General features: G+C 44.1%; 1 protein-coding gene across 7 annotated transcripts in view; it reads left to right on the top strand.

Moving 5' to 3' along the window:
• The window catches only part of ZBTB43 (zinc finger and BTB domain containing 43), a 33,195-nt gene extending 20,148 nt beyond the window's left edge, over positions 1-13,047 (top strand). For 5 of the 7 annotated variants that reach the window (XM_015116815.3, XM_015116814.3, XM_028834831.2 and 2 more), the window contains one exon: positions 7,341-13,047. In XM_015116815.3, coding sequence (XP_014972301.2) covers positions 7,364-8,767 — 1,404 coding nt within the window. In that variant the 5' untranslated portion in view covers positions 7,341-7,363 and the 3' untranslated portion in view covers positions 8,768-13,047. Of the gene's footprint in view, positions 1-6,563; positions 6,679-7,316 lie in introns of those variants that run through there. The other 2 variants (XM_077967966.1, XM_077967965.1) reach the window with 2 other exon arrangements.
• Positions 13,048-13,327: the final 280 nt, after the last annotated feature.

The following is a 13,327-nucleotide window of genomic DNA, read 5'->3' as shown; positions in this document are numbered from 1 at the left end:
TCATTTTGCTTCATTCTTCTTTCTTTCTACTCTTCAACTGAATTTTATTTACCTTATCTTTGAGCTTGTTAATTTTTTTTTTTCCTTCTGCCTGCTCAAGCCTGCCATTGAACCCCCTCTTATGAACATGTAATTTCAGCTTGTATTAGTTTGCCACGACTACTGTAACAAAATACTACAGGCTGGGTGGCTTAAGCAATGGAAATGTATTTTCTCACAGTTCTGGAAGTGGGCAGTCTGCAATCAAGATGTTAGCAGGTTTGGGTTCTTCTATGGCCTTCTTCCTCAGCTTGCGGATGACTCCTTCTCACTGGGCACATACAGAGTCTTTTCTTTGTGCATCCCTAGTGTCTCTGTGTGTCCAAATCTCACCTTATTGGGACATCCATCATACTGTGTTAGGGTGCATCTAAATGGCCTCATTTAGGTTAATCACCTCCTAAAGGCTCTACTTGTAAATATAGCCAGATTCTGAGGTGCAGGGCATTACAGCTTCAGTGTGTGAACTGACGGGCAGCGGGGAAATGCAGTCCAGCCCATAATGTATTGTTGTACCTTTCAGCTCCAGCTTTTTCCATTTGGTTCCTTTTTATAATTTCTTTTTTTCTTTTTTTTTGAGACAGAGCATCACTCTGTCGCTCAGGCTGAAGTGCAGTGGCGTGATCTTGGCTCACTGTAACCTCCACCTCCCAGGTTCAAGCGATACTCATGCCTCAGCCTCCTGAGTAGCTGGGACTACAGGCTTATACCACAATGCCCAGCCATGGTTTTTTGGTTTTTTTTTTTTTTTTTTTTTTTTTGAGACGAAGGTTTGCTCTTGTCACCCAGGCTGGAGTGCAATGGAACAATCTTGGCTTATTGCAACCTCCACCTCCCGGGTTCAAGCAGTTCTCTTGCCTCAGCCTCCTGAATAGCTGGGATTACAGGCACCTGCCACCACGCCCAGCTTATTTTTGTATTTGTTGAAGGCTAGTCTGGAACTCCTGACCTCAGGTGATCTGCCCATCTCGGCCTCCCAAAGTGCTGGGATTGCAGGCGTGAGCCACCACATCCGGCCCACGCCCGGCCAATTTTTACATTTTTAGTAGAGATGGAGTTTCACCATGTTGGCCAGGCTGGTCTCGAACTTCTGACCCCAAGTGATCTGCCCACCTTGACCTTCCAAAGTGCTGGGATTACAGGCGTGAGCCACCACTACTCCTGGCGCTCCCCGCTTTTTTTTTTTTTGAGATGGAGTTACGCTTTGTCGCCTAGGCTGGAGTGCAGTGGCATGTTCTCAGCTCACTGCAAGCTCCACCTCCAGGGTTCAAGCCATTCTCCTGCCTTAGCCTCCCGAGTAGCTGGGACTACAGTTTCCCACCACCATGCCCGGCTAATTTTTTATATTTTTTTAGTAGAGACGGGGTTTCACCGTGTTAGCCAGGATGGTCTCCATCTCCTGACCTCGTGATCCGCCCGCCTCGGCCTCCCAGAGTTCTGGGATTATAGGCGTGAGCCACCGTGCCTGGCCTCCTGGCCCCTTTTTATGGTTTCTGTCTCCTTATTGACATTGTTATCCTGATTTTCCTTATTCATCATTTTCTTTTGTTCTTTGAGCATATTTAGAACAGTGGATTTAACCTCTGCGACGTGTGATTCTAGTGTTGGTGTTTCCTCAGTGACAGTGTTTCTGATTCTTTTTCCTGTGAGTGCACTGTATATTCCTTTTTGTGTGTATGTTTTTACTTTCTTGTTGAGAATTGGACATTTTGGAGTATGATATTGTGGTAACTCTGGAAATCAGATTCTACGCCGCCTCAGGGATTGCTTTTGTGACTTGGTGAGGTTACAGTTTCTGTTTGTACAATGACTTTCCCTATTTTGTGAAGTCTCTATTCCTTGTTGTATGTAGTTGCTTGAGTTTTTTTTTCTCTTATCCGTGCAGCCAGCCTGTGACCTGGAAGATTTTCTTAACTGTCTGGATCTGTGTATGTGAGTGTACAGATGTAGGTGTAGGTGTCTTAAATCTTGTGATAGGTGCCACCAGGGAAACCACTGCAGCCTGAGGGGGCCAAAACAAAGCTGAGCAAGTTTGCCAGACTGGACAAAATGCACAACCGCACATTTTTGGAGGACAAGGTCCTTCCTCCACCCCCCACTCCTTGTATGAGCCAGCTGCTGTGGGAACACAGGCCACCTTCCTGCAGGCTGCGTGTGGCAGGGCTGCGGAATGGGGATTTATGCACACTGGTCTCTCCTGAGCTTCAGCAGCCTGCCTTCATCCAGCACTCTCTTGATTGCTGTGAGTGTCTGATCTGCTTCCAGAGTCCTGAAATCGTGATTTTGATCATTTTTTCAGCTTCCTGATTGTATTGGTGGAGGGACCGACCGACCCATGGAGCTTCTGACTCCACCATTTTCCATAACCTCCCTTGTGGCATTTATTTTTTTAGAACGGATTTTAAATGTCTTATTCTCAGTCATTTAGAATTCCACAACAGAGGCCAGGAGAGCTGGCTCACGCCTGTAATCCCAGCACTTTGGGAGGCTGAGGCGGGTGGATCACCTGAGGTCGGGAGTTGGAGATCAGCCTAACCAACATGGTGAAACCCTGTCTCTACTAAACAAAAAAATACAAAATCAGTCGGGCATGGTGGCACATGCCTGTAATCCCAGCTACTTGGGAGGCTGAGGCAGAAGAATCGCTTGAACCTGGGAGGCGGAGGTTGTGGTGAGCTGAGATCGCACCATTGCACTCCAGCCTAGGCAACAAGAGTGAAACTCCATCTCAAAACAAACAAACAAACAAAAATTCCACAACAGATACCTGCACTTTATGAAGAAAGCATAGGTTATTTGACAAATAGTGTTAGAAAAATAGGCTAGCCATTTTGGAGAAAAAGGGGCTGGGTCCCAACCTTATTCTTCATGCCAAAATAAACTCCCATGTATTAAAGGTTTTATTATTTGTTTATTTATTTATTTATTTATTTATTTATTTTTTGAGACGGAGTCTCGCTCAGTCGCCCAGGCTGGAGTGCAGTGGCACTATCTCGGCTCACTGCAAGCTCTGCCTCCCAAGTTCACGCCATTCTCCTGCCTCAGCCTCCCGAGTAGCTGGGACTACAGGTGCCTGCCACCACGCCCGGCTATTTTTTTGTAGTTTTAGTAGAGACGGGACTTCACTGTATTAGCCAGGATGGTCTCAATCTCCTGACCTCGTGATCCGCCTGCCTCAGCCTCCCAAACTGCTAGGGTTACAGGTGTGAGCCACCGCACCCAGCCTTCATTTTTATTTTCAAAAATAATTTTGGGCCAGATGCAATGGCTTACACCTGTAATCCCAGCACTTTGGGAGGCTGAGGCAGGAGGATTGCTTGAGCCCAGGAGTTTCAGACCAGCCTGGGCAACACAGTGAGACCCCATCTCTAAAAAATAATAATAAATAATAAATTTGGGCCGGGCGCAGTGGCAGGAGAATGGTGTAAACCCGGGAGGCGGAGCTTGCAGTGAGCTGAGATTCGGCCACTGCACTCCAGCCCGGGCGACAGAGCAAGACTCCATCTCAAAATAATAATAATAATAATAATAATAATAAATTTGGAGGTGTAAATGCCCTCCTATGTCTGACACAAACCCTGGAGCAAAGAGTAAAAGCAAAGAGTAGTTATTTTATGTAAATTTCATCTTGGCAAAAAAATCTGTAAAATCAGCTAACTGAAAAAAAATCACAACATAGGATAAAGTTAACTTCCTGAATTTACAAAAAGCCCTACAGATCAATAAGATTAATTGCCCAATTTATTTGCATCAAGGATGTGACTGATTTTATAAGAGAAAACCACAAATGACCAGTAAACTAAGTACAGAGTGCCAGCCTCATTCGTAATTAAGGAAATGCAGGAATGAATCATGTCACTTAGAAGATAGGCAGGCTTTATTTTTCTTGTTAAATGATATCCAGTCTTGGTAAGAGTGTTGATTATTGGTGAGGGTGTGACTTGGTGCAGCCTTTCTGGCAAGTAGTTTGGTAATATGTATCAGAAAATTTTTTAAAAACATTAGCCAGGCGTGGTAGCATGCCTATAGTCCCAGCTACTGGAGAGGCTGAGGCAGAAGGATTGCTTGATGACCCAAGAGTTCAAGGCTATGTCAAATGCACAGCCTTTTAAACCAGCAGTTCCACTGGTAGAAATTAAGCTATGGATATTTCCAAAGGTATGCAAGATAGTTATGCAGAAATACCTATTATAGCATTGCTTGTGATTTTAAAACCCCTGCCAACTGAAATTCTGTAAGAGGAGAACTGCTTAAATTACGATACATCCATATAATAGAAAGCTATGTGGCCATTAAACAGAATGAGTTAGCTCTTCTTGTACTAATGTGGGAAGATCTCCAAGATATATTAAGTGACAAAAGCTAAGTGTAGAATAAAATGTAGGTAATGAACCCAGTTGAGTAGGGATTTTTAAAGGATGTATATGATTTATTCTGATATATGCACAGAGAAGTTTCTAGAAATATAAACAGGAGTTTAATGGTGATTTCCTTTGGGGGAGACTAGGAATAAATGATGGAGAGATTTTTTTTACACCTTTCTATAAATTTTTTTTACATGTGCATGTGTTATCCCACACCCCCTTTTTCAAATAGCTAAAAACAAAATTCTACAGTGGTGAGATCTAGCAGAGAATCTGTTCACCCAGATGTAGTTTCCAGAATTTACATACTTTTAGTCTACTCATTTATATAGTCAACTTTTCTTTTTGAAATTACGAATACCTAAATCATTTATTTCACGATCTATTTTTGTTTTAAATTACTATGAAATGTTTTAAGATGTATAAAACTGTAATACTTCACTCTAAAAATGCTGTCTTTTAAAATTATTAGTGCCTAATCTGGCATTTTTGGCATCTTAGAGGAGGCAGAGTGATGTGATAGGAAAAATCACAGAGACTTCAGAGTCATCCAGACCTGGATTCACATCTCAACGTAATAAAAACTAGCTTTTAACCTTGGGAAAATTTCTTAAAATAGCTGAACTTCACACAATCAAGCCCTACATTTGCAGAGTAAATTATAAAGATTAAGTGAAAAAAGGTATACAGTCCCTAGCAAATCATAATTACTCAAGAAACCTTCATTTCTTCTCGTCATCTCTCCCTATCCCTCGAAGATGGCTTTCAGTCTTTGTCTGGGTTGTCTGGCTCTGTTTATACTTAGAAAACTTGGGGCTGGGCACTGTGGCTCACGCCTGTCATTCCGGCACTTTGGAAGGCCAAGTGGGCAGATCGCTTGAGTTCAGGAATTTGAGACCAGCCTGGGCAACGTGGCGAAACCCTGTCTCTGCAAAAAATACAAAAATTTGCCGGGTATGGTGGTGCACGCCTGAAGTCCCAGCTACTCAGGAGGCTGAGATGGGAGGATCACCTGAGCCCAGGAGTTTGAGACTGCAGTGAGCTGTGATCACGCCACTGTACTCCAGTGTGGGTGACAAGAGTGAGACCCTGTCTCAAAAAAAAAAAAGAAAACTTGATAATTTAGCAATCTTTGGATATAGTATCAGAGCAAGGTGACATATAGCAGTGATAAATCGTTTGGGTGGTTTTTTTGCTTTAATTACAGAATTTTGGGGAATTACAGAGTATGGGCAGGATCTCTAGCACAGCTCATCTTGTGTGCCATTGTTAGGAATTATTTCTAATGTTTGACTTACCCCACAGAATATATTTACCGTAGCAACACAGGCAATGCCTTATTCTTTGTTATAACTTTGTCTTCTGATGGACTCTGTTCGGTAGTAGGGACTACTTAACTATCGTGTTTGGTCTATAACTCTTTAGACAGTTTGGAGATCACCAGATAAGAAAATAGCTCACCTTGCAGTTTCATTCAGTTTCATATCCTCAGAAGCCCTTAGCTAAAATGCTGGCAGCAGCTGGAGAAAGCTCAGGGCCTGAGTGACTGTGCCCCTTTAGTGGTGAAAGACCAAAGGTGCAATTGTCCTGTCCTCACTGCTCCAGCCCCCGGGCCCCTCACTCCCTTAATGTACTCTAGTCTAATGGTCTCCTTTCAGTTCCTTGCAATTGCCAAATGCATTCCTGCCTCAGAGCCTTTGCATATGCTTTTCCTTGTTCCCTCTATTCTGTTCTCCCACCCTCACCACAACCTGTCAAATAGCAGTTAAATCTGAGGCTTAAAAGTTCTGTCATTTTGAGATGGGCACAGTGGTGTATACCCATAGTCCCAGCTACACAGGAGGCGGAGGTGAAAGGATCACTTGAGCCCAGGAGTTCGAGACTGCAGTAGCTATGATGGTGCCACTACACTCCAGCCTGGGTAAAAGAGTGAGACCTCATCTATTTAAAAAAAATTCTGCCAGGAGCAGTGGCTCATGCCTGTAATCCCAACACTTTAGGAGGCTGAGGCAGGTGGATCACTTGAAGCCAGAAGTTCAAGACGAACCTGGGCAACAAAGTGAGACACCTGTCTCTACAAAAAAAAAAAAAAAAATTAATTAATTTTTTTAAAAAACTAGCTGGGCAGCCAGGCGTGGTGGCTCACACCTGTAATCCCAGCACTTTGGGAGGCCAAGGTGGGCGGATCATGAGGTCAGGAGTTTGAGACCAGCCTGGCCAACATAGTGAGACCCCATCTCTACTAAAAATGCAAAAAAAAAAAAAATTTAACCAGGTGTAGTGGTGGGCGCCTGTAATCCCAGCTACTTGGGAGGCTGAGACAGGAGAATTGCTCAAAAACGGAAGGTGGAGGTGGCAATGAGCCGAGATCACGCCATTGCACTCCAGCCTGGGCAACAAGAGCGAAACTCCGTCTCAAAAAAAAAAAAAAAACTAGCTGGGCATGGTGGCATGTACGTATAGTCCCAGCTGCTCAGGAGGCTGAGGCAGGAGATTGCTTGATTACCCAAGAGTTCAAGGCTGCAGTGAGCTATGATTGTGCCACTGCACTCCGGCCTGGGCAACAAAGCAAGACCCCATTTCATTAAAAAATATATATATATATATAATTTGAATGGGTATCATTTGTTTTAACTGTAAATATTTACAGTACTTGGTTTTACTTGGGAGATTTGTATAGCTTACAAATCCTGTCACTGGATTCCGTCCTCTTACCCACAGACACAGAGCCAAAATCAGGAGTTCCACAAGGAGCGGTGGTGAGTCCTGCCTTTGGCAAACTTGCACCTGCAAGCTTTACCCTAGGGATTGAATCCCGGGGGGCCCATAGGCTAGAGGACCTTGTGGAACTTTGGAACTTGTCTTAAGGATGGAGAAGGGGATAAAATACATTTATCTTTGGGCTGGAATTAGTACTAATTTTTCTTTTTCTTGTAGCACCGAACAAGATTTGTGATGAAATGGAGCCTGGAGCAAACTCTTTTCGGGTAGAATTTCCTGATTTTTCCAGCACCATCCTACAGAAACTGAACCAGCAGCGCCAGCAAGGACAATTATGTGACGTCTCCATTGTTGTCCAAGGCCACATTTTCCGGGCACACAAAGCCGTTCTCGCTGCCAGTTCACCCTACTTTTGTGACCAGGTACTCCTGAAAAACAGCAGGAGAATTGTTTTGCCTGATGTGATGAACCCAAGAGTGTTTGAGAACATTCTCCTGTCCAGCTATACAGGACGTCTAGTAATGCCCGCTCCAGAAATTGTTAGTTACTTGACAGCGGCAAGCTTCCTCCAGATGTGGCATGTGGTAGACAAATGCACTGAAGTTTTAGAGGGAAACCCTACAGTCCTTTGTCAGAAGCTAAATCATGGCAGTGACCACCAGTCACCAAGCAGCAGTAGTTACAATGGCCTGGTAGAGAGCTTTGAGCTGGGCTCGGGGGGTCATACTGATTTTCCCAAAGCCCAAGAACTGAGGGATGGTGAAAATGAAGAAGAGAGCACCAAAGACGAGCTGTCATCCCAGCTCACCGAGCACGAATACCTGCCCAGCAACTCGTCCACAGAGCATGACCGCCTGAGCACGGAAATGGCGAGCCAGGATGGGGAGGAGGGCGCCAGCGACAGCGCCGAGTTCCACTATACCCGGCCCATGTACAGCAAGCCCAGCATCATGGCTCACAAACGCTGGATCCACGTGAAGCCCGAGCGCTTAGAACAGGCTTGCGAGGGCATGGACGTGCACGCGGCCTACGACGAGCATCAGGTCACAGAGTCCATCAACACCGTGCAGACCGAGCACACCGTCCAGCCTTCGGGAGTGGAGGAGGACTTCCACATTGGGGAGAAGAAAGTGGAAGCCGAGTTTGATGAACAGGCTGATGAAAGCAATTATGATGAGCAGGTGGATTTCTATGGCTCTTCCATGGAAGAGTTTTCCGGAGAGAGGTCGGACGGGAACCTCATTGGGCACAGACAGGAGGCTGCCCTCGCAGCAGGCTACAGTGAGAATATTGAAATGGTAACAGGGATTAAAGAAGAAGCTTCCCACTTAGGATTCTCAGCCACCGACAAGCTGTATCCTTGTCAGTGTGGGAAGAGTTTCACTCACAAGAGTCAGAGAGATCGGCACATGAGCATGCACCTCGGTCTGCGGCCTTACGGCTGTGGCGTCTGCGGTAAGAAATTCAAAATGAAGCACCACCTCGTGGGCCACATGAAAATTCACACGGGCATAAAGCCGTATGAGTGTAATATCTGTGCAAAGAGGTTTATGTGGAGGGACAGTTTCCACCGGCATGTGACTTCTTGTACCAAGTCCTACGAAGCTGCAAAGGCTGAGCAGAATACAACTGAGGCTAACTAAAAATAGGATCTGGCCCTTGAGTGGCATGCACAAAAATAAACTATGGTAATTAATGCAAATCTGGGCACAGATGATGCGTGCTACTTGCTATTATGAGAGAAGCTTAAAAAAAAAAAAGGAAGATATTTCTGAAAGACCAGCTCTAAGTAGGCCAATTAAAAAAATCTAATTCCTCAAATTTGTGTGTTCCAGTCCTGGCCTGGAATGGGTAATGGGGTGAGTTAACCCACCGCCCAGCTGGCAAGGGAAACCTTCTGACCGGTTGTGATTGAAACAGGTGGACAGATACACCTGCACTTGGAACTGGACTCCACCCACCAGTTCCGTTTCGGGTGGCAGCAGCTTTGGATCACTCATTACTACAAGGTCATGCTGAAATTTTATTTTGCTCTTGCTATAGATACTTAGGTAATGTGGATTTGTTTTGATAGCTATTTCCCTGAAGGAAGTGCTACTTATGTAAAAGCTACAACTAATGTGATTCCTAGGATGAGAAATTGGTTAACAGAGCTCTGTTGTCTGGTTTTATTCTTTCTAAAGGATATTTTCACTAAAACTATGGAGATGCTAAGAGAATGACGTTCTAAATATGAAACAGATAACTTACGGTACAAGGCTGACATAGTGCCCTTGTCAGTTTCTGTAAGATGCCACTACTGTCACAAGGTGTTTCAGACTCTTGATAAGGCAGTGTTTTGTATTTTAGTTCTAACAGTTGAGTTTGGACATTTGTATCTAATTGTAATTCTCTAGGGTGCCAGAGATAGGTATTTCTCATTGGTTTGCTTTCCCAAATCCTGTTTGGTTAATTGTAGCCTCCATGCAGTGGGGTCTGCTCTGTGGCTGGTAGACACCAAGCTGCTGTGACTGACCACGGTACCACGGGCCGCTGCAGCCCCTGCTCTGTCTTAGATTATGGTGCTTTACAAAGAGAGTGGTCCATGACCACACTTAGTGGGAAGGAGCCCCAAGTTGTGGCTGAGAGTTCCCTGTGAACTTCGGCAGTTCATGGAGTGCTAAGGTGACACTCCACCAACCAGAGTGAGAGGGCAGATAGGCCGGATTCTATGAGTGATTATACTTAAGGGGAAAAAACGTGCCCAAGGAGAATCTTGAAAATACACTCTTTCAAGGTGGGGGAGATACTCTTTAGGGGGTACACTGAGCTAATACTGCCAGTTCTTTATGAGCGCCAGAATGTGCTTTTAAAAGGAGTCCTAAGTTTAGCAAAGTAGTCTACAGAATCATGCTCCCAAATTATAGATAAAGCTGCTTAAACTTACAAGTCCACAAAGCTATGCCGACCAGAAAAAAAAAAACACGACAAAAAAACCAGCAGCTATTCTGAGACCTTTTCTGCCCATCAGCTAGATGGTTTAGGTTAAAAAGAAAGGTATATTACACATGCTTTTAAGCTGTGTAATGTACCTGAGGTTATCACCAGGGTAGGACAGGGTGCTACTACTATGTCATCTTTTCCATAAACGTACTCGGTTATTTACTTCTAAATAAAAACGTTTTTCCTTAAAATAAAAATAATTTTTCTTGGATTTGGGGTGACATTTTATTTGAAAAGTTTGGCTTTGCTGTAATGTAATAGACATTGCTGGCAATGGCCTCTGATTCTCAAGCTCCTAACACCAAGGTGTTTACTCATTAAACATTTGTCTGGAAAGAGGAAGGAAAATACTTATTTACCAGTTAACTCTTGTAAGCAAGATTACAAACAGGGATTTATTCACAACACTGTATCATTCTCGATATATAAAAAGCACTTTGTATTTAAAACTTTATTATAAATATATATATAGAGAGTTTTTTTTTTTTAAACCTAGAAACTAGATATTACCTCTTGGTTGTTTACCACATTAATAGCTTCTCTTAGTATTGAAACGTTACTGGTTAGCAGTCTTTTCTCTGTGTACCTGACACATGTATACAGAGGGGACTGTACAATCAAGCCTAATGTCTCCTTTTTCTCATGGTAGAGGCCAGTGGGGTTTAGGTATGATCCTAGCCATTATATTTGAGGAGAAATTGTTCTATTATTACCAGTTTCAGTACTAAAGTGGTGATGCCATTCTGTTCTGCCAAAAACTGATCACCCTCTCCCATGGTGTTAGCAGAGCGTTTCCTGCCTGTTTGGAAGGTTTGGTGTGCTGTTTCTCATTGTACTACTCACATGATCATTAGGACACTGTGGGAGAAGAGTCTGAGAAGTGAAAATACAGCTCTTCCGGGAGAGTTGTGGTCCTTCAGTTCTGCTGAAGTCAGCGTAGTGCCCTCGTCATGAGGAAGAGTTCTGTTCAGCCGAGAGTGGTGGCACGCTTGGGTGGTAGTTTTGGAAGCAGTCGGTTGTGCTAGGACTTTTTAATATGTTGTGAAGAGAAGAGTGTCTTCTTGAAAGCCTTATGCGTCCATCAGCTACTAAACGTAGAACTTAAATAAGTTGCTCACATCTGTTCTTTTAAGTTTGTTGTGGTATTTGAGGTTTTGGTAAAAATTGGGATTTTTTTATCAGGCAGCCAGAGCCTGTGAGGTGGTAGGGTGTCTGAAATGCTGGCCATGTTCAGAGAGGCAGGAGAAGAGGATTGCTTTCATTTGAATATTAAAAGTGAATTTTTGTAAACTCTGGTTTTTACCTTGGGTTGGAGGAATAGTCTCTTCTCTTCACCTCAGTATAGCTTTAGAAAATCTTTATCCTTCCTAATGAGTTTGGGTAGTTGTGGGTAACATTGTTCAAATAATCTTTCAGGGATCACGTCAGTGGCCTACAACCAAGCTATTTGTCCCCTACTTTGAGTCTTAACTGTGGTTTTTCTTCAATCCCCGTGGGAAAGGGCTTCAAGGCACCACCAGTGGTATTTAATATTCATACTTGGGGCCAGGCGCGGTGGCTCACGCCTATAATCCCAGCACTTTGGGAGGCCGAGGTGGGTGGATCACCTGAGGTCAGGGGTTCATTACCAGCCTGACCAACATGGTGAAAGCCCATCTCTACTAAAAACACAAAAATTAGCCGGGCGTGGTGGCACGCACCTGTAATCCCAGCTACTCGGGAGGCTGAGGCAGGAGAATCACTTGAACTCGGGAGGCGGAGGTTTCAGTGAGCCAAGATTGCACCACCGCACTCCAGCCTGGCAACAGAGTGAGACTCCGTCTCAAAACAACAAAAACAAAAAAAAAACATACTTATACCATGCTTTTACCTTTAGATACACACATGATAGTAATCCACATGGTGAAGTGCCTGTCACCGTTAACTAAGGAAGGACTGCGGTAACTTACCCTGCAGGGCTGTGTAACTTGCCTGCAGGCGCTCCAGGGCCCCAGCCTGTTGATTCTGATTTCTAGGTCTCCTCTTCCTCTGGTCCCTTTTGGCCACGACTTTAAAAGCTTGCCCAAAAGGATCCCCTCCATTCTAGTGGGCATTTGCTGAACTAACCTGACCCTAAGGCTGGCTTCTAACCACTGGGGAAAGCTGCTTAGCCTCTGGGGCTCCCTCCTTGAGAGGCTCACACACCCCCGAGCTGCTGTGGAAGTGAAGTTGAGACAGAGCAGAAGCTGCAAAGCCGTGCTTTCCCTGGGGAAGAGGATGTGCTGCGGCCTCCTGGGTGGGCGTGGAGAGGGTGCCATCACAGCGAGGCCAGGTTTTTGCTTTTGGAAGTTCTCTGATAACTTGGGGATGCTGGAAACCAGCATCACGTTATCCCCAATCCCTCCCGTGCCGCCAATTTTGTGATTTAGGTTGCTTTAGTGGGTGACTAACTTTGTTCAGTGAAACCAGGGTTTGTCTGGAGTTTTTTCTTTGCTACTTACATATTTAAAGGTACAAGTTTCTTATTTCAAATCTCTACTGATAGTACCCTATGGGAAGATGCTGGAACACATTTTGCAAATGTGACTTTTTTTTTTTTTTTTTTTAATTTTTGCTTGAAGCCTGTGTCATGTTAGTTGCTGCTGCCTTCTTTCCTTTTATGAGGTTCCCAATGTTTCGTCCAGAAAAGTACTTTATTTATGCAAGTCAGGTGACTCTTAGGCCACAAAACCATTTGATGATAAACAGATTATCATTAGGTGCATATCTTATTGATATTTTGTGAAATGTTATGCCTATGTTGCAAAAGTTGAATAGTTTTGTCTTTATATATTGCTGTCTTCAGTGTACAGCATGGTTTTACTTAATTGAATGTTAATGTTTAATATTTTCTTCTTATAGAAGAGATCATGCCCTTTTGTATGACATGTTTTAATAAATGTTATCTGTCAACTTTGTAAAAGTTTTGTTTTTCACTATGAGTAGATGACCACATCTTATTTGACTCTGGGTTTTGCCACCTGAGAATACAGTTATATGGTGGCCTTTTGGTAAGTAAACGCCAAATAATCTGATCCAATGGGCAGTGAGTGACTGCCAGGCAGGCATTTATAGTAGTATTTTAGACCCCCACTGGCCCCATCGGGTACTTGGGGTGTGCTAGAGGCTCTCTGTGGGTCCCTCTGGGTCCCCTTCCTGCTGTGCGCTTCTCTCCAGGAGGTTGGCCACTGGGGACCTGTCCT

Source organism: Macaca mulatta, chromosome 15, assembly GCF_049350105.2.
Source record: "Macaca mulatta isolate MMU2019108-1 chromosome 15, T2T-MMU8v2.0, whole genome shotgun sequence".
NCBI classification, from domain to species: Eukaryota; Metazoa; Chordata; class Mammalia; order Primates; family Cercopithecidae; genus Macaca; species Macaca mulatta.
The sequence above is the reverse complement of the archived record's forward strand: the minus strand, read 5'-3'. Positions and strand labels throughout refer to the sequence as shown.